Here is a 20012-nt window from a genome sequence, read left to right as displayed (position 1 = left end):
ATATCGATATAAGGGTTATATATTGCTAATATCTACAGCCGATCGAGTAGATTTAGTTCCTTGTTACATATTTATGACTGCCGATCGATTCACATATGACATCGGCTCAAGGATAAATGATATGTCATTGGCAATTAGCCGATCGGCTATCATTTATGAATTTAACCTCGGTTTCTTTGTTTTTGTTTCTTGTTGATTGCAGGATCAAATCAACTGGCACGCTCACACATCCGAATGCGAGTTTTGGACCTGCACTGGAGTTAAGCAGATTTCCTAGGTCTCGTGTTTTCTGTCAACACAAGGACTCAAAGTTATTTTGATCGAATCGTCTCATGAACATGCATGATTTATTGACAACCAAATTAATCATAGATTAATGGTTGGATTGTTTTTCCCTTCGTAGAAGTTCAAAATTTTCATATTCTTTTCCAAAGTTTTAAAGAATTTTTGTTAGGACACAAATCATTGGCAGAATTGCTTGGTTGGGTAGTGCAAAATATCAGCAATTTGTTGAAGTTTTCCCTTTTTTTCTTTTTCGCATGTTTGATTGTTTTCCTCGAAACAATATTTGTTTGAAATAAGAGCAAAATTATATAAATTTAATTGGTATGTATAGTGTTTATCGGATCACCTTGACAAATCACCTTAGCTGCCTCAGATACGATGCTTCGTCATATGTGCAGAAGGCAAACATGCACATGTATGAGGTCTTGAGATGTTTCATTTTACTTTTATAAAAGATAGATATGGCATGCGTGTTAATAGGTCCTTAATAGGTCTAGTTAATAGGTCCATCAGTTTAAGCGAAAACCGATATCAAAATATTTTTATTAAAAATAGTATAAAATAGTGGGTTCAGTAATTAATGTAAAAAATTAGTTAATATAGATCATAAATTGGAATTTACTGGTAGAGAATATTATTGCGTAACATTTATATTAAACAACGTGTTTTGAAAATTTTGATATAAAATAATGATTTGATAGATCCGGTAGAGAGGAGGGGTGTCTTCGGCTGGCAACCACGGGGACGACGCCCGGAGGGGAGGTTGGCGTTGTCGGCGGTGGGGAGTCATGGGGGCGGCGGATCCAGCGGAGACAGCGGCGGCGCGTGGCCCCTCTCCTCCCTCTCCCTTTGGCTCTCCTCCCCCTCCCCTCCCTCCCCTTGGAGATCCGGCGGAGGGGAGGGGCGTCTTCAGCCGGCGACCACGGGGACAACGGCCGGAGGGGAGGGTGGCATCGGCAGCAGTGAGGAGGCATGGGGGTGGCGGATCCGGCGTCGGTGATAGGAGTGGGCGACGGATCCAACGTCGGGAGCGGGCGACGACGGCGGCGGTGACGGCAGCGGTCTTCCAGCGTCTGGATCCGTCGCCGGCGACCGCGCGGGCGACGGCGACGGACCTCGGCTAGGGCAGCGGCGGCGGTGGATTAGGGTTATGGTTTTGGTTTTGATTTTCTTTTTTTTTGTTTCGATTTTTTATTTTCCCGTGCGTATGCGTCACCCGCAAAAAAAAATCACGATTTTCGCAGACCCTTAATTCTAGACGGGTGAAGCAACCGCACGCAAAAACCGATTCGACCGCACAGAAAAATAGCTATTGTACTAGTGTATATATATGAGCGTGAAACCATCAGAAAAATACATTTTACCGTCAAGGAAAAATACAACCTTAACTTAAATATATAGTTAGTGCAAATATTAATTCTATAATTAATTTTCATCGTTCCTTAACTTAATTTCTTCTCCACTTCTTTTCATCTTATGTCGTTATTCTGATCACTTATTCATTCTTTGTCCCAAAAATCAACTTTCAATAATGAATCTGGGATAAAAAGTACTTGTTCAAACACGTCCCAGAAGTTGGTTTTTTCAGTGCCAGAGCGAGTATATATATGTTAGTAGGTTCAACTGTTCTTGCCCTTTAATATCACTAGACTGTTACCATGCAGGGGGTGGAGAACTGGAGATACGAAGCCACATGCGTGCAGATTCGAAGCTTTTTTGTAGCGACATAACGATCCGTGCCACATCTATATATTATCATGCGAAATACTAGTATTATATTGAAGAGTTTTAATCTAGGGCCGTAGTAATATAATATGGTGGAGCAAATGAATTAAGACCGCCTTGTTGGGAGGTCTGCTAGTCGTTTGTCTTTGTTATTATGACAAGCAAGCAAAGTCTTCTCAAGTTTTCCCATTGCTCTTATATATACTTCTACAACCGTAAGCAGCAGCCACAATGAATTAATGTTCACCTAGAAACTCTGAGCTCTACTCCGACTTCACAGTTTGCTCATACTACATATATCTATGTTAAGTTCAAATAACTAAATCATATCTATGTTAAGAAGATGCTATTGTCAGGTTCCTGATAGGGCATACCTCCTACCCGACGACTTATGGAATATGCAGATACGGTATACCTTCACGTACGTGGATTATTTCTATGTATGTTAGTGGAATCTGTTAAAAATCATGGAAAATATCTACACGAGTCGAGTGATTTTCAAAGTCCTACTCGGAGGGGATAGAGTTTTTGTTATATCGTATAAGATCCAATGTCTTCGAGTCTTACTTGGGGATCAAGATGATCCATGGTATAAAAGGGACCCCCAGGGAAGGGTGCAAGGCATCGAATCTCATCGCTAACACACACCATAGTTTACAAAGCCGGAAAACGCGGAACCAAGTCGCCGGGGGTCGCCGATTCTGTCTACTTCCATTGTAATCTTTGGTTTTCCATCATCAATCTCATATAAATTAGAGTAGGGCTATTACCTGATAAGGGGCCCGAACCAGTATAATCCTTGTCTTTTGTCTGCTTGATGTCGTATTACGTAGATCCTCGTTCCAACATATCCCAATACCCTAATCATCCGGTATACAAGTATCACTCGTCGACAGCTATATACTCCACAAACATGTTATTAGCCCCAGAGTATGACAAGAGGGTTCTAAGTAGTTTAAATTGGGGAGAAACTTTTGCTTTCTGATATATCACCATGTTCTCTATGTTAAATCTTTTGTACAAAGTAAAATATAGGTTAAATCTACTATAAAAAATAATATCTTAAACTTAAAATCTATTGTCCAAATTAGTATATTTTAAATCTTTCATCTCCATAGTGTCAAAAGAGTTGACAAGTAAACCTGCACAAATGTGGATTCTCAATGATAAAGTTGACCCGTACAAATGTGGATTCTCACTGATATGTGATCTCACTTCGTTTTCCAGGTGGTTTTCATAAGCCACCACCTCTGAAGAGATTTTATTTATTATTTAAAAATTTATAGAAAATTCATAAAAAACCAATTAAGATTAACAAAATTTCAGAGTGATCCTTACTACAATTCGATATGTTTGGTTAGGTCAATAGCTTCTTCAAATACTAAATTTTATATGGATTCTCAAAAATATCATGATATCTAACAAAGCAAGGTCAAATGGTATGCAAGGAATAATAGTGACTACATAAAAAAATAATTGTAAAATCTGATGAAGTGCTTTCTTGCTCTAGATATCGCAAAAACAAACGTGTTATGATTGATTGTAAAATTTGTGCTAATTTGACAAAAGAAGTTTCTTATTTGAAAAGTTTTTTGGAAACATTTTATGATGGGAAAAGAAAGATAACATGATTTTGGATCAATCTAAATGACTAGCTATAATAGGGGTATTGGTTTTTGATGCTCATGATTATTTTACCAAAAATCAACTGCTGTTTTGATTATAACCGAACAAAGTGAAATTTTGACAAAAACGGAACCACCTCCATTGTTTCGACACAATATTTTCTCATCAATTCAAAACCGCATGATCTCAAGTAATTTTATTTTAGAATTTATATGTTGCAATGGTAATTAAAAAAAATCAGCATTCAAATAACACAAAATAAGTTTAATTTTAGTTTGGAATATAATAAAAATATTTTAATAAAAAGCCACCTGCACATAAATATTCATAATAAAATTTCATTAATTTTATTTCAGGAGGCTATCTTTCTAGTGTAGATAATTAAATTGACATACGGCAAATTGGTCCTGCTACGAGTAAGGAAGTCGAGACGTAGCAGCAAACAGCATATACCTTGATCCTTGATACCTTCAAACGCAGTAATCAATGTTATCATTATGCTGAATCTCCTGCAAGCAGCGCCAAAGTAGATCTGACAGCAGAAGAGATGGGCTCATCATGCTTGCCAACACCAGAACCACTGCAGAATAGCTCGAAGCTCTCGAGCTCAGTTGCTGTCTCTGCCACTTCCTTCAGCGCCTTGTCCATTTCATACCTCTTGAACACCCCAACGTAATCTTCGTTATTTTTTATCAGCCATTTCATCTGACTGAGTGTTACTCTTCTTATCCCCGGGAAATCGGTGGTAGGAGATTTGCACACGCTCAGTACCATCTTGAGCATACGTATCCATTGTAAGGTTGGCACTCTGTAGAGCCTTATCAAAATCAATGGCTTGCAAGGAGTGGCAAATCTGTGAGCTGAGGCCAATAAAGCTGTCTAGTAGTTTGCCTTCTTCAGCTTTCAGTTCTTTCAGGTCCTAGTTGTACACAGCACCAATTTTAAGTGAGTTTACTCAAGAAAAGTGAGTGTACGTTTTAAATGAGGGAAGCTACATGGAATCAATGATGTCTTAGAAAGAGAGGTTTGTTACATGAGAAGGTTGTCCATCAGGGAATTCAGGATTATCGAGCTTCTGAACTGCAACTTTGATTTCTTCCAATAACTGAAATGGCATTAATTGATAACATATATTACTTTTCTTCTAAGTTTCTAACTAAATATGCAATACAGATTGTCATGGAAAACATAAGATTTAGCTTTTTAACAGAAATAGAATTGGAACATGTAACGGAAGACAAAGAATAGATAGTTTACTACCGAAACTTATAGCACGCGAACACTTTATTTTACCTTCAGAAAAATTGTATTCATTGACACATATTTCAGCTATTCTTCAGTGGTATGGTGATGCAGAAAATTTAGTATCGAATTCCAATTTTAGGCAAAAACTCAACTATATGACAGAATTTACCTTTGGCAGAGAACCGTCAATTACTTTCTTCAGTTGGTTTCCATAACCTGGGCCTGAATACGTCCGCAAATGTTTAAGCAGATGTGCTATCATAATCCTTTGCTCCATGGAAGCATCAAAGAGCATGCCGACAAGCTCTTCCAGATTAATTTTATCAAGGATGGTTGCCCTGTTGTATTCACTCCCAGTACTTAGCAGAACTAATGCCTGTGCGGCTGAGTCAGCAACTGTGGATCCATTGTTGCCATCTTGAACAATATCCATAGGCCTTGGAAGAACCGACGAAACAAGCTTCCTGACGATCTGGCAAGAACTTCCAATCACTTCTCTAGCAGTCTCATGCATCGCTAAGCAAGAAAGGATTTTTACAGCATGAACAGATAAACTACTGTTCTTGTTATCATGCTGATACAGGATTTTTCTGATGTTGCTCATGATCTCAGAATTCTTGGAAATGGTGCTTCGTAGAGCTTCGCCAGTCTCACCAGTAGTGCTAACTAGCTTGTGCAGGACATTTAGTGAGGCCTCAACTATCTCTTCTTGGCTTCTATTCTCAGTTTCATCTGGAACAGGTACCTTACAATCATCTCTGAAGTTTAGCAGTTCTACAATTTTCGACAAAACGACATTGGCATCAGCCACAGATCTGCGGTTATCTGGATTCTCTACAAGCCTTTCAAGAATTTTCACACCATAACAAGTGAGCTCCACACTATTTATGTCATGGGGGCCTTCATTGATCCTCTCTCGGCCTGTCGTTAGTAGTGAGGCTATAAGCTGTGGCATTGCAGGCAAATTCTCGAATAGGAGGTATGGAGCAAGTTCAAGCACTATGGATGCTGCATGACCTCTAGTTTCTTCCTCTTCTAGGCTCTTCAAATTCAGCCCCAGCATATTCACCACTCTCTCTAGTGTCTCAGTGGAAGCTCGAATACTTGTAAGCACCCTCCCTTTGTACTTCTCAATCTTGTAGATGTCAAGAACACCTGCTCTAGATAAGTGCTGCTTCTCCCATCTTATGATGTAATCAAGAATCCTAACTCCTTTCAACTGGTCATCAATTGAATCGGATCGTGCCAGCTCCTTTCCAAAGGTGATCAAATTCATCTCGAGAGCTTCCCTAACATTATACCTAATGAATGCCCAAAGCTTTTTGGCTGTATACTCAGAAACTGCATCCATGCCCCAGTCATGAAGCTTGTAACTAGAATGGACCAACCTTACCAATGGAGCCACTAAAAACTGGAACGCAACAATCAAGATGTAGTAGGACATGCTATGGGCAAGGGCCAGCCCATAGAAGACATTCAGGGAACCTCTAATGTTCTTGTGGTCATCCTTAACTTTGTCTTTTGGATCGACGTAGTCTTGCTTGAGTAAACGCCGGAACGATATGAAGATGCAAGCGACGAGTGCAGCTGCCTCCATCCATGTCAGGGTTGTCTGGAATATGGTCATCTTGACATGGCGCTTTGGGCAAAACATGCGAACTAGGACATTGCGTTGATTCTGTCGTACGCTTGACGAGCCTTTGCTGGCCTCTCCGTTCTTTATTGTGTTCTTCCGCCAACTTCCGAGTCCAACATGCGTAAGTTCGTCACGGTGCAGCATCGAGAGTGGTACCCGAATAAAGAGTTGATCCTCGGGTTTCTGGGAACCGCCAAAAACCCTACCATTTTCAAAATGATCAGCACATATTTCTTAAGATAGTATAAGGTTCTGTTCACTTTGATGTCATTTTCAACCATACATTTTTTTTTGGTAAAGTTACTAAAAAAATGTCTATATTTAGTTTGCTGCCAAATTTGATCAATACATAAGAAATCCTGCCAAAATTTTGGCAATATTGCTATCTTGCCAAAATTTTGACATTGCCAAAACTTAATAAGGTTTATTTTGGCTACAATCTGAACAGGTCCTAAATTTCCCAAAACTACCATTATTTTGTCAAACATAACGCTTTAATTTGCAACAACTTTAGATAGGTATTTCACAAAAACTCCAGCTATAGAAAAAGATTTTAATTATCACAAAACTACTACTTTACGATCCTCTATGTATATGACATGTAGACCTAACTTACACCAGCCTAAGTATTGCATCTATGAATGACAGATGGCTCCAAGAATTGTCAGACTAATAAAGTGGCAGATTTTTGATAAAATCATAGACTATATATTATTGTAGCAATCTGAAATGTGTCTAGTATTTACTCTTCTTAAAACCATGTATCAAATGAAAAATAGATTTTCTTTTACGCTACTTGCTTAAGGTTGTTTCACATTACTACATTAAGGAAAAAGTACGAATACCCCCCTGAAATATTGCGATAGTATGAATTGCCCCCCCCCCCCCCGGAATCTCAAACTATTGAAACCAGACGAATTACCCCCCCCCCTCAATCCGGAGCAGTTTTAGTCCTACGTGGCATACACATGGCCCCGTCGTGGAAATCCAATCAGCAAAATTAGGTGGTCCCACATGTCATGCTTATGTATTTCTTCCACTTTCCCCTCTCTTCATCTCCTCCAGGGCAGATAGAAAGCGACGTGGCGGTGGTGCTCTCCAGGGCGGGCTGGAAAGCGGCGTCCAGGGCGGGTGGGGAAAGCGGCGACGTCAAGGGCGGGTGGGGGAAGCGGCGGCGATGACGGCACCCTCCAGGTCGAGCGGGGTCACGTGCGGCTGCGCTCTCTAGGGCGAGCGGGGGAAGTGACGGCGGTGTCGTCGCCCTCCAGGGCAGGCACGGGAAGCGGCGGCAGTGGCGGATTTGTGGGAGCATGCCAGCGCCAAGCGGCGGCAGGCGCGGCGGGAGCGGTAGAGGGCGTGGCAAGGAGCAGCAGCGACAGATCGCGCACGTCCACGACCATGAGAGTCCCCACCTCGACAGAGCCTTGGCGCACGTCCCCCCGAGGTGTGATGCGAATACCGATGAGGCGACCTTCACCACCGTCATTCCAGTCATGCCCGTCATCGCGCTCCGCTCGACCGAAGCTTCCTCCCCGCCGCCTCGTCGTCATCTGGAGCTTACTCCCAGCCGCACCCCCTTCCCGCTGCTCCCGCCGCCGCCTGGAGAGTCCCCCCATTCGCGCCTGTCGCAGCTCGCCGCCAACCTATTCCCCCTCCCCATCCGTGCCTGCCGCCAACCGGAGCCACCCATCTGTGCCCACTGCCGCTTGCCCAGCCATGCCCAACGCCAACATCACAGAGGAGAAGTGACAAAGAAGAAGGGGTCAATATGACATGTGGGCCCTATATATATTATTTTTTATTATTTTTTGCTGATTGGATTTCCACGTCGGTGCCACGTGTATGCCACGTAGGACCAAAACCGCTTCGGGTTGAGTCAGGGGGTAAATCGTCCGGTTTCAATAGTTTGAGGTTTAATATGTCTGGTTTTGTGGTCTGAGGGGGCAATTCATACTGTCGCAATAGTTTAGGGGTAATTCGTACTTTTTTTTCCTTACATTAACCAACAACAGCTATTTCCTAGAAGCCTGTCATAGTTTACCTAATTAAATTAAATGCATTAATTATATCACATGCATTAATTATATCACTACTGAAGAAATGATCTTTACTGGGTGGTGCAAAAACCACATTAATCCCGGTTTGAATAGGAACCGGGACTAAAGATCATCTTTAACCCCGGTTGAAAAGCCCACCACCACTTTATGATCTTTAGACCCGGGACTAAAGATTATTTTTAGTCCAGGTTCAAAAAGTGTGTGTCCCCCTACTATTTTTAGACTCATATGATAAGAGCAACCGGGACTTAAAAATCGATGCGTCGTATATAATACCTCGCCATTATCCTCAAGCAAACTCCCCCTCCCTTATCTCCTCATTTTAACTTCCTCTTCCTCCCTTTTCTTATCCTCTCTCTTTCCTCTCTCTTATCCTCTCCTTTAAAGGAAGCGAGCAAGCCGGCGGATTCGAGGTGCACGGCGGCAGCGGCCTACACGGCGGCGGGCGGTGCGGTGGGCTGCACGGCGGGCTGCACGGATGTCTATTTTGTTGATTTGTATGTGAATTTGTTGATTTGCAGGTGATGTCTGTGGATCAATAAATTTGTAGAAGCCTGGGCGGTGTTGGTGAAGCTGGTGCGCTGACCTCGTGGGGGCGATTCAAGATACATCGCCGCGCCATGTACTGCCTCTATCCCTTTCTGTCCCCTTAGGCTCCCTCTTCCCGATCTCATCAGCATTCGGCTGTAGTGTCTCCCTAATCTCTCTTCTCGGTTCAAAGAGCAAGGCATGGCGGTGCCTCTTTGGTGGTGAAGGAAGAAGATGGCACCGTTGCTCTAACCTACACACGGCGTTGACTTGCCCTGGCAGGAGCTCACTGGTAGGCGTCTGCAATAAGGCGGCTGTCGGTACATCTTGGCACCTAGCGCCTACCACTCCGCTGCTGCGGGCGTCCCGTGCCATGACCACAAATGTCGATGCCACAACCACCAGGGACATTAGGCCCAAGCTCCCCGCACGACCTGCTTTCTCCTCCCTCTCCCGGGCCAGGCCATCCTCCCCTCTTCTCTCTCCCTGACCTAGCTCGCTGCTCCGCCCGCTTGCACCTCCCCTTTGCGAAGTCTACACTGCCACCCTCCTATCTCCCGAGCCGCTAGTAGGTGGGGCCCACCTGTTGGGCTCTCCTTCAACCTCCGGTTGGTTGACCGGCCGGACCACACCGCCGCTCACATCCTGCCAAATCCGGCGCCCCCCCGGTCACGAGCTCGCATCTAAACAGCGTCGAACTGTCTCCACGTTCCCGCCTCATTTCCCCCACATCCCCGTGGCCCCCTGTGTGAGATATTTAACTATTTACCACTTTTAGATGTGGCAATTAACTATTTCCTAATGGACCCACATGTCATTGACACATTTGGACCCACATGTCATTGAGATAGGGGTGCAAATAGTTAATTGCCAAATCTAAAAGTGGCAAATAGTTAAATGCCCACTAAGGCCACATTTCGCACAAGTCGCCGGAGCCTCACTCCGCTGGTTGTTCCCGCTCTTCCCGACCTCGAGGCTCGAGCCAGCCTCCCAAGCCTAGAAAAATCAACCCCCCTACTCCACTCATCCGTTTACCCCTCTCTTGCGAGCTTGCCGATGCCCGAAACCACTCCCTCGCTGAGACCTACAAGCTCCACCATCGCCGTCGTATTTCGGCCACAAATCACTGCTGCTAGCGCCACTGCTGCGCCACGCCCCCACCACCAGCAGCTTCACCGCATCGAGCTCCACCTTAGCCTCCACTACGTGTTTTTCCCCTCCACCACTGGAACACCGCCGTTGTTCCCCACTCCGGGCGCACGCTGCCACCGCCTAGCCACCATCGCACCGTGCTGTTCACGTTGCCGCATCGCAGCGCCGCGCCACGTCCTGGCCGCCACTCCACTCCAATCCGCCACCGAGCTGCCACCTCCATCACTAACCCGAGCTCCACCAGACCACCACCCTTTCGCCACCTCTGGCCGGCAATTGCCGTAGATTGGGGCAATCCCATGCCCCGTTGCTTCCTCCTCCAGCTTTGCAAGGACGACGAGCCCCACGGCCGCCACTCGGTTGACGTTCCCCGCCACCGAAACCCAATTTCCCTCGCACGCCGGTGAGTCCCACCATTTCCCGTCCTCCAGCTAGCAACATCCTCCTTCTCTCTCTAATCGATTTATTGTCCATCCTTAGTTGTCGCCGCCGCTTGTCCGCCCCTTCGCTCGCAAGGTCATCGTCGTTGCCGTCCTCTCCTGCACCGCCCGCCGATGTTTGCCGATGAGATCACCCTCCCCCTCTCTCCTTGTTTCCCTTTTTTCGCCCTCGCCGGCGCCTTTCGCGTGCAGTGCCACTTCCTGTGCCAGCCGCCGCTCCCCGTGTCTCTCACCATCGCCGGCGGTGGTCACCGCCTTCTCGGGCTGGCCGGCGCGCCTGCGTCCTTGTTCGCTGCCGCCGCCTAGCTGATCTTGGCCGCCTGTTCAGCCTTGGGCCATTTGGGCCATCGGTCGCCCATGCACCCCGTGGACCCGGTCCATAGCCCAGCCGACCGTTGCAATATGACCCCCCCCCCCCCACACCCCTTGGCCTGCTGACGTGTGGGGCCTACATGTTGGCGCCGGCCCATTGATGACACCAGCATCCTTGTTTTTCTTTGTTAAAATAATTAGTAATTGCGCAATAATTTGGTTTAATTCCATAAATTGATTTAAATGGTTAAAAACTTCTAAAATTCATAACTAATTCATATGAACTCCAAATTGAGCCATTCAACTTGCATAATTTATATAAAATTGAGTTCTATACAAAATTGAGTTCTACATGTTTATACTTTTCATGTACTATTTATTTGGTTTTTATTAGGGTTTTTGTTCATTTTGTGTGCCATCGTGTAGATTCTGCTAGTTTTCAGAATATCGTGACCGCGAGGAAAAATGTTCCTAAGATCAATCGAAGAAGCAAGGCAAGTCACACCTTCCCCTTGAGCATATTGAGCCTACTTTATAAATGTTTTTACCGTTTGCAAATAAATTGCACGCTTTGCTAATTACATGGGACTATGGGATTACCTATCTGCTCGCTTGTGCCATGTTTACTTGTGATCCATCCTTTGTTAGACTTGGGAAATAATTTGTCTAGCTTGTTTCACTTATATTGATCTTGCTAGAATTATGATATGCTTAGCCATGCTTAATTACCACTACCTTACCTAATGGGATAATCACATTATCTACTTCTAGTATCCTAATGGGATAATCACATTATCTACTTCTAGTATCTTGATGAGCTGCGAGCTCGAACTACATGGCCATGTTTTATTGGTCGTAACTATCCATTTAAAATATGACTTAATGGTGGGTTGTGGGTGCATCTTTTTTATGATCACACCATGGCAATTAAGACTTACAGTGCTTATGACAAGAAAGAATGGGCAAATGCTGAACTTGTAGTGCAGCTTTTTCCTTTGTGACGTACGAGGCAAGGGTGAGCATGATGGAGTTTGGATGGGCCTTGCGATGACCTTTGCGAATTCCGGATTCACCTAGGCATAAGAGGTTAGAAGTGTAGTGCTTTTGAGCCGAAGACGAAGTTAGAGTACCAAGGCTCATACCCCGATTAAGTTTTGCCTGTGGAGTGGAGCTGAGGATCGCCTTTTTCCGCTGATTCTGCTTTCTTTTCGGTGTGAGGACCAAGTGTTTCTTCTGAAAATATTTACGCAATATTTATGTTTAGATTTGTATATTAATTCATCATATTGTGTACCCTGGTTTGATTCTTTGATAGGGATTTATATACAAAATAATCTGAAAATTTGGACTAAATTTCTGGGCGTGACACAGACCCAGCCCAAACCGCAGCTGAGCTCGAGTAGGCGGCGTGGGGTAAGCCTGTTCCACCAGTTGGCAGGATGGGTTGTTGTAGCAGCTGCAGCTCCGTCGCCGTGGGGTGGGGACCCAGCAGCACTAGCTCCTCGCCGCTGTGATCGCCATGGACCTTGGACGTTGTCACCATGTTCCTCCTCTGCTCACACTGACTGCATCTTTGTCGACGACGGACGTGCATCCATCCCTCTCCTAACGGTGGTGTCGTCGCCACCATCGTCCTCAGCCGCTACCACACCCGCGCTCTTTCTCACGACCTCGGTGTCTTCAATCCTAGAGGATGCATGTGGCGTGGTGGACTGTTGGTTGGCAAGGGAGGGGTGGAGAAAGGATTTCGGACATGTGGGTCCCACCTAATGATTATTATTGTAAAATTCATTTGAGTGAAAAGGATCAAGGCGACGACAAGTCGAACCGTGGCCACATATGCACCATATCAGAACAAAAACATCGTGCAAACTTCGAAGGGATGTAAATTGATCTAATTTTGTAAGTCGGAGGATGCATGTTCTCTACGTACCTAGTTTTGTGGTCGAGTGGTGTTACGGAAATTCGTCCAATAGTTGAAATTCCAACCAGTCCATCCCACGATCTTTGTGGATGTTGGATGGGCTTGCCGACTATCGTAATAATTTTTTGTATCGTATGGTCTAAAGTTTGCCTCCGTTTTAGGATGACACATTTATAGATAGATCTATCTCTATCTCTACTATTATAAAAGTTAAAGATATTTTTATCGGTATTTTGGTACGTTATCCGTGTACGAGTCGGTTTTTAAGTTTGTTCGCTTTTGGAAATACATATCCGTATTTGAGTCGGGTTTTAAATTCGTTCGCTTTCGAAAATACAGAAGAAATTGTATAAGAAATATTTTTTAATAAAAACTGACATGTTAACTTGAGATGATCATACTCCTAATTGTAGCTCATGATTTTCACCTTAACTAAACCATATAACAATAATAAAATTAAAATAGCCTTCACCTGTTGCAACGCACGGGTATTTTTTCTAATTATTATATCTACTATTATAAAAGTTTATGTTTTTGTCGAAAATTTTCGTACGTCGCATATGTATCCGATTAGAAGTAACCTGCGCACTAATTAATTGTTTATGTTTTCTTTTTTTCATCGCCGTGTCAAATCATCTGTGTATTGAGCGTGCATCAGTTTTCCTACCCCGTTAGATCGCTGGATCGAGCACTCCAATTCAGCCTAGGGCTTGTTTAGTTCCAAATTTTTTCTTCAAACTTTCAATTTTTCTATCACATCAAAATTTTTTTACACACACAAACTTTCAACTTTTTCGTCACATCATTTTAATTTCAACCAAACTTTCAAACTTTCAATTTTAGCATGAACTAAACATTCAAATATTAGTTTCAGGAGGCGTGGAGCGATCTGGCCATAAGAAAAACTAAAAGAAATAAAAAAAAAGAAAACGGAAGTTTTGGGCTGGTTTGATTTAGGCTGTGGTTAGATTAGGGGTGTAAAGTTTTGGCGTGTCATATCATATATACATACGCACATTTCAAGTATTACTAGAAAAATGCCCGTGCGTTGTAACGGTAAATGCTATTTTAGTTTTATTGTTGTTATACAGTTTAAGTAGGGTAAAATTCACTGTGGTAATCCGCTTTGATATTCTTTTTAGAAAATCATAAGGTACAATTAGAAGTCCGTATTTTACCTCAAGTTAGCATGCATGTTTTTTTAAAGATATTCCTTCTACGACTCCTTTTGTATTTCCAAAAGAAAATAAGCTTAAAATCCAAGCCAAACGCGGATCTATATTTCTAAAAGCGAACGAACTTAAAAACCGACTCAAACACGGGTGACGTACCAAAATACAGCAAAAACATCTTTAATTTTTATAATAGTAGAGAAATGCAGTCTAATAACGAAACAAATAACAGAATCCACCTGTAAACCGCGAGACGAACTTATTAAGCCTAATTAATCCGTCATTAGCAGATGTTTACTGTAACACCATATTATCAAATCAAGCGTAATTAGGCTTAAAAGATTCATCTCGCAATTTACATGCAATCTATGTAATTAGTTATTTTTTTTCGTTTATATTTAATACTCCATGCATGTGTCCAAACGTTCGATGTGTGTTAACGACGAAATTTGGTATGCCCGAAGTTATCATCGGCCTAAAGTCAGTATCGGCTTCAGAGTCCTGGAATCGGCCGATGAGAATTACCAAGTCGCCAATAGCCGAATTCCTGCTATATTCGGTTAAGGAAATTAATATATTAAAGGAAGCTTATCCAGAAGTGACCGAGTTCAAGGAGGATGCAGCACGACAAGTTATCTATTAATTAGAAATAGTTTGTTAGTTTCCTTTTATCTTTAGGAAAATGTGTTTAGTGTCCTATAAGGACTTTATGTTTTCCTTTTATCTACTATTTGCATATCTTGTCTGTTGCAGGGTCAAACTGACTGGCACGCCCGTATCTCGTCAACCTTTGGACCTGCACTAGAGCTAAGCAAATCTCCAAGGCCAGTGTGTGTTTTTTGCATCAACACATTTTTGGCATGCCCGATGGGACCCGAATTTCGCACCCAACATGTCTGAAGAGGAAGTCAATACCAAGAAGGAACAATCTCCTGAGCCGATAGTTGAAATACTTCAAGATACAGTTGATGAAGCAGTTCATCGCGCATTGTTTAATCAATCTGGAGTTTTGGCGGATACGTTACAAAATTTGATCAAGGTATCAGTTGACGATTTAATTATCCAGAAAAGCCAGCTCGGGGGGCAGATTGATGAACAACAACAGTATCGGCTTGGGGGCAAGCATATCAGTATCAACATGATGGGCTATATCAATATCGGCCAGACGAACTTCATCAATATGGGCATGGTGAAGAATGCCAATATAACAATGATTGGGCCGATAGAATTGCAAAGATGATAGAAGAGCAGTTTGGAATTAAACCTAAGGAACATATTTCTGTATATCGACTGTCATATCATAAGTGATTTGATAGGGTTCTATTGCCACACCAATACAAGGTTCTAGACTTCTCCCAATTTTCAGGGCAAGATGATATATCTACAATGGAACACATCAGTTGATTCTTAGCGCAATGTGGGGAAGCATCGGCTGAGGAAGCTCTGAAAGTTAGATTTTTTCCGTTGTCTTTGACTGAATCGGCTTTCACATGGTTTTCATCGCTATCATCAAATTCTATCAGAGGGTGGGCCGATCTTGAGAAGCAATTTAATGACTACTTCTTTGCTGGAATCAATGAGTTGAAGCTTTCATACTTAATATCGGTTGAGCAGCAAGAAGGAGAATCGGCTATGGAATATATTCAGAGATTTCGTAATGTCCGCAGCCGATGTTATGGTTTGAGCCTAAATGATGAGCAACTAGCAGATCTCGCATTCCAAGGATTGTCAACACCTATCAGAGAGAGATTCTTTTGCCATGAGTTTGACAACCTGGCTCATCTAATGCAAACAGTATAGGCTCATGAAAGCTGATTACAATAAGCAAAGGAAGATCAGTTTTGTAGTTATCAAGACAAGAAATAAGATAATTTTGAAGCATGAGTTTTCATACTCCAAAACTGGGGGGCATGTGCTAACGATCAAATTTGGTAAGCCCGAAGTTATCATCGGCCTAAAGTCAATATCGGTTTCAGAGTCCTGGAATCGGCCGATGAGAATTACCAAGTCGTCAATAGCCGAATTCCTGCTATATTCGGTTAAGGAAATTAATCTATTAAAGGAAGTTTATCGAGAAGTAACCGAGTTCAAGGAGGATGCAACATGGCAAGTTATCTATTAATTAGGAATAGTTTGTTAGTTTCCTTTTATCTTTAGGAAAGTGTGTTTAGTGTCCTCTAAGGACTTTATGTTTTCCTTTTATCTTTAGGAAAGTTTCTTTCTTGTCCTATAAGGACTAGTATCTCCCCATGAGTATAAATATGTACACCCAGGGTCATTGTAATCAATCACACGATCAATACAACTACTCTCGGCGCATCGCCATCCTCTTTCTTGAGGTTTTTACTTATCATCCGACGGAATTTGGCAGCTGACGCGGGGCTGCATCGGCTTTCGATCTCCGGCGAAGAGGTAAGTCCTACGTTCTACCAGCCCTGGTGAATCTATCGGCTACATTGGTGTTGTTCAAGGCTGCATCGCTTCAATCTCTTGGATCGCTCTGGTTTGGTTGATATATTTGCCTACCTGATATCTCAATTATATCTCTAATTACATTGTGTTTAGAGACACATCGGTTTAGTTGGGACTGTCTCGGTTAGGTCCGATCTTCTATCTTAGCCGATATATCTCTACAATCACAATGTTGTTCTAAATAGATTTGTTATATCTATCACATTAGACAGATCTATTGGCTCATCGAGTATTAGATTACTATATACAATCTCGTGCTGCATCGGTTAGGTTCAACCTACTAGATTGTTGTTGATAATATAGGTCTTGTTAAGCCGATCGGTTCATGCTAATATTTTATCGGAGTGCTAGCCGATAAGTTATCTAGATGTTGCATCGGCTTATAAGGATTGCATATACATATAAGTTCGATTTAGCCGATGACAACAAAGGTTTAATTGATCTATCTAATCTTGTGGATTTTATGACATCAGACCTCCAGCCGATGTATGCTTTAACCTTCGGATCAGTACTTGTTCTATTATATCATAATGTTGGCCGATTGGTTTATACTGGATTATATTATTATTATTTATCATCATCAGCCGATCGCCTTTATATCATTATCTACATTGGACATATAGCCGATTGTTCAAAACCCTATCGCTATCAGCTGGTATCGGCATCGGCTGGAATTGCTCCATCGGCTTGTCAGCCGATCGGCTTATTGATCTACTATTTGCATATCTTGTCAGTTGCAGAGTCAAACTGACTGGCACTCCCGCATCTCGTCAACCTTTGGACCTGCACTGGAGTTAAGCAGATCTCGCAGGCCAGTGTGTGTTTTTCGCATCAACAATATGACAAGGTGAAAAATTTTAGTGTGGGATCTAAACAGGGCCTTAGGTATGTTACTGATCAATATGGGCTATCCATTTGTCACATCAATTTTTTGTCTGTAAGTCCAATCGAATGATGTCCTCCGTTCTCACACGCGCGAGTAACACATTGGGTAAGGTGGATAAAAAAATTCAAAGATAAATATGAAATCCTTTGTCACTGCCGGATCTGCTCTCGGGAAGCCGCCGTCGGATCCGCCCGTTGGAAGCCGCCTCGTCGCCGGATTTGCGCCGACACTGCCGACGTTGGATCCGCCCGCAACAAGTCGTCGACTTCGTCGTCGCCGCTGGATCCGCATGTTGAAGCCGTGGGAGGACGCCGTCACTCGTGGTGGGGGAGGGAGCTGCCACCGCCACCCATATTAAGGAGGGCGACGCTGCTGTTGCTCATGGAGGGGAAGGGCGCCGCCCCCGCCGCCGCCACACATGCTAAGGGAGGGCACCGTGCCATCGCTCATGATGGGGGAGTGCGCCATCGCTCGCGGTGGGAGAGAGGAGGAATGAATTTAAGGTTAGGGTTTTAACAGGCAATGTTTATCTAAATCACGAGTGATCCTAAGTTCCTAACCGTTCTATCGAATCCAACGACTCTCAGCGCACCTATGTCGACTTGTGCCATGACCTGTCACATGGGCCCAGTGCACTTAACAGGCCGGTCACAACATCCTTCTAATTATGAGACTAATTGTGTTTTATTTATTTTCAACCGATTTAAACTATTTTTCCGTTAACAAACTTAGTTCAAGCACTATTTTTAGCCATTAAAAATTACTTAAATTTGAAATATGTTTTCATTCTTCATATTAAATTATTTCTAGCTAAATGGAGTCAACAAAAATGTAATTATTTCTTTGTCATGATATAGAATTAGGTATAGATTTAATTCATTATTTATGTCCATGAATATGCCATATCCTAATTCCCATGAAACTATAAAATAACTATAATTATTATCATAACATTAGTTTTTCCCGTTGCAACGCACGGACACCTTTAATTTTCTAGTCTCTACTATATAAAAATTGAAGATGTTTCAGCCGAAACTTTGGTGCTTCATCCGTGTTTAAGTTGGTTTTAAGCTAGTTATATGTCACCCATATCCAATTCCACGCACGTGAGTCTAGAATAACTATTAAACACCACCATCCCATCCCAATCCCTCTCTCTCCCAGTCTAACCCAACCAACCCAACACCATCCCACCGTCCATCTCGCGCTCCTACACTTGGGCGCCACGCACACCCCTCCCCTAATCAGCTTGTTTTTTTCTCTTCCTTTTTTTCGTTTTCTTTTTCTTCTTTTCTTTTGTGCCGATAATCTTGATTATCTCCCTCTCCTTTCAATCTCCTCTCTTTTCTCCTCTTTTTATCTTGTTTTTCTCCTGGAATATCTTCACCACCTACTTTGTAGAAAAATCTTAATGGGCTTCCGTTTTTCATCCATCATCGGTCACAACGTGTGATTATATGGACTTTTGTATCTTTAGTGAATTTTGATATACGAGAATTTAAACGAATTTTAAACAAGGGGAGACTAGTAAAAGAAGAAAGTAATTCAAAAGGGAAAGTTGAATTCGCTTTCAAATTTTCAAATTGAGTTTGCCGAAGTTTTGAGAAAGGAAAGTACGGATCTAAGTGATTTAAGGTATTTTCCCGTTGCAACGCATGGATATTTTTTCTAGTAATTTAATAAATATGGGTGTAATTGGATCATATGTGAGATAATAACTAATTTAAGGGAAAATATTTGAAACTCGTTAGAGCGATACACACACATGCATGCATGCATAGGAGAGAGAGAGGGGCTGGCGTGTGCAGGCTATTCACAGTGAAAGAGGGGCACTGCCTGTAGCCATGGGACGCCCAATTTTTCTCTTGTGATCGAGTGCCCAAGAACAAGCCAGCACTTTTCCTATGTATCAATTGATGGTGGAAACGGAAACTAATTAGCAGTTTAGTTAACTTCTACTTTATATATATAGGGATGTCGTATTGATACGCACCTTGTTATTTGCATGACCACGATGATGGTGACGAACCAAAAGTCCTTGGGCTTTATCAGGGTGGAGAATCCACCTAGCAGCACAACGGTGGCCCAGGCAAGTGCCAGCTTCCCGAAGCCGTCCATCAACCTAAAGTAGATTGCAAGCCAGAGGACTGTTATGTTTAACTTACTTGTATCTTCTGGCAGCTGGTCCTTGCCTCCTCCGTTCTCAATCCCAGCTGCTTCCTCCTGCTGCTGTGAAGCCCTCGTCCCGGCTGCCTCCGCCATCGCTGCAGGAGCAGCACTGGGCGACTGGCTCGATCGATCTACTCCTACCTAGCAAAGAGTACACACTATATATATGGAGTAATCATATATATTTCTCGGTTCTTGATATATATATATATATATATTAATAGTGACTCTTGGGAGGTAGATCGATCTGCGAGTCGTTCTATAGTTATGCAAGTTGGCAAAGTCTTCCTTTGCCCTGGAACTTAATTAATTAGCCAATGAGCAGGGCGTACATGGACATGATATAAATCATATGGAAGACCTACTCTTCGACCGGTATCTTG

The 20012-nt window shown here is 42.9% G+C and overlaps 1 protein-coding gene across 1 annotated transcript; it reads right to left on the bottom strand.

Moving 5' to 3' along the window:
- Positions 1 to 3960: 3960 nt before the first annotated feature.
- Positions 3961 to 19843, bottom strand: LOC9266660 (uncharacterized). The gene is made up of 4 exons (XM_015773952.3): positions 19454 to 19843; positions 5051 to 6719; positions 4670 to 4741; positions 3961 to 4555 (listed from the first exon to the last, which is right to left on the bottom strand). Exons 1-4 carry the CDS (start codon positions 19720 to 19722, stop codon positions 4319 to 4321), a joined length of 2247 nt encoding a protein of 748 aa, XP_015629438.1. The 5' UTR covers positions 19723 to 19843; the 3' UTR covers positions 3961 to 4318.
- Positions 19844 to 20012: the final 169 nt, after the last annotated feature.

Source organism: Oryza sativa, chromosome 1 (assembly GCF_034140825.1).
Source record: "Oryza sativa Japonica Group chromosome 1, ASM3414082v1".
Lineage (NCBI taxonomy): Eukaryota > Viridiplantae > Streptophyta > Magnoliopsida > Poales > Poaceae > Oryza > Oryza sativa.
The sequence above is the reverse complement of the archived record's forward strand: the minus strand, read 5'-3'. Positions and strand labels throughout refer to the sequence as shown.

Coding starts and splice junctions, on each gene's coding strand:
- LOC9266660 (XM_015773952.3), bottom strand. CDS start 19,722: ATGGCGGAGGCAGCCGGGACGAGGGCTTCACAGCAGCAGGAGGAAGCA. Junction 4,742..5,050: donor TTGACGGTTCTCTGCCAAAG/GTAAATTCTGTC, acceptor ATGCCATTTCAG/TTATTGGAAGAAATCAAAGT. Junction 4,556..4,669: donor CTGATGGACAACCTTCTCAT/GTAACAAACCTC, acceptor GTGTACAACTAG/GACCTGAAAGAACTGAAAGC.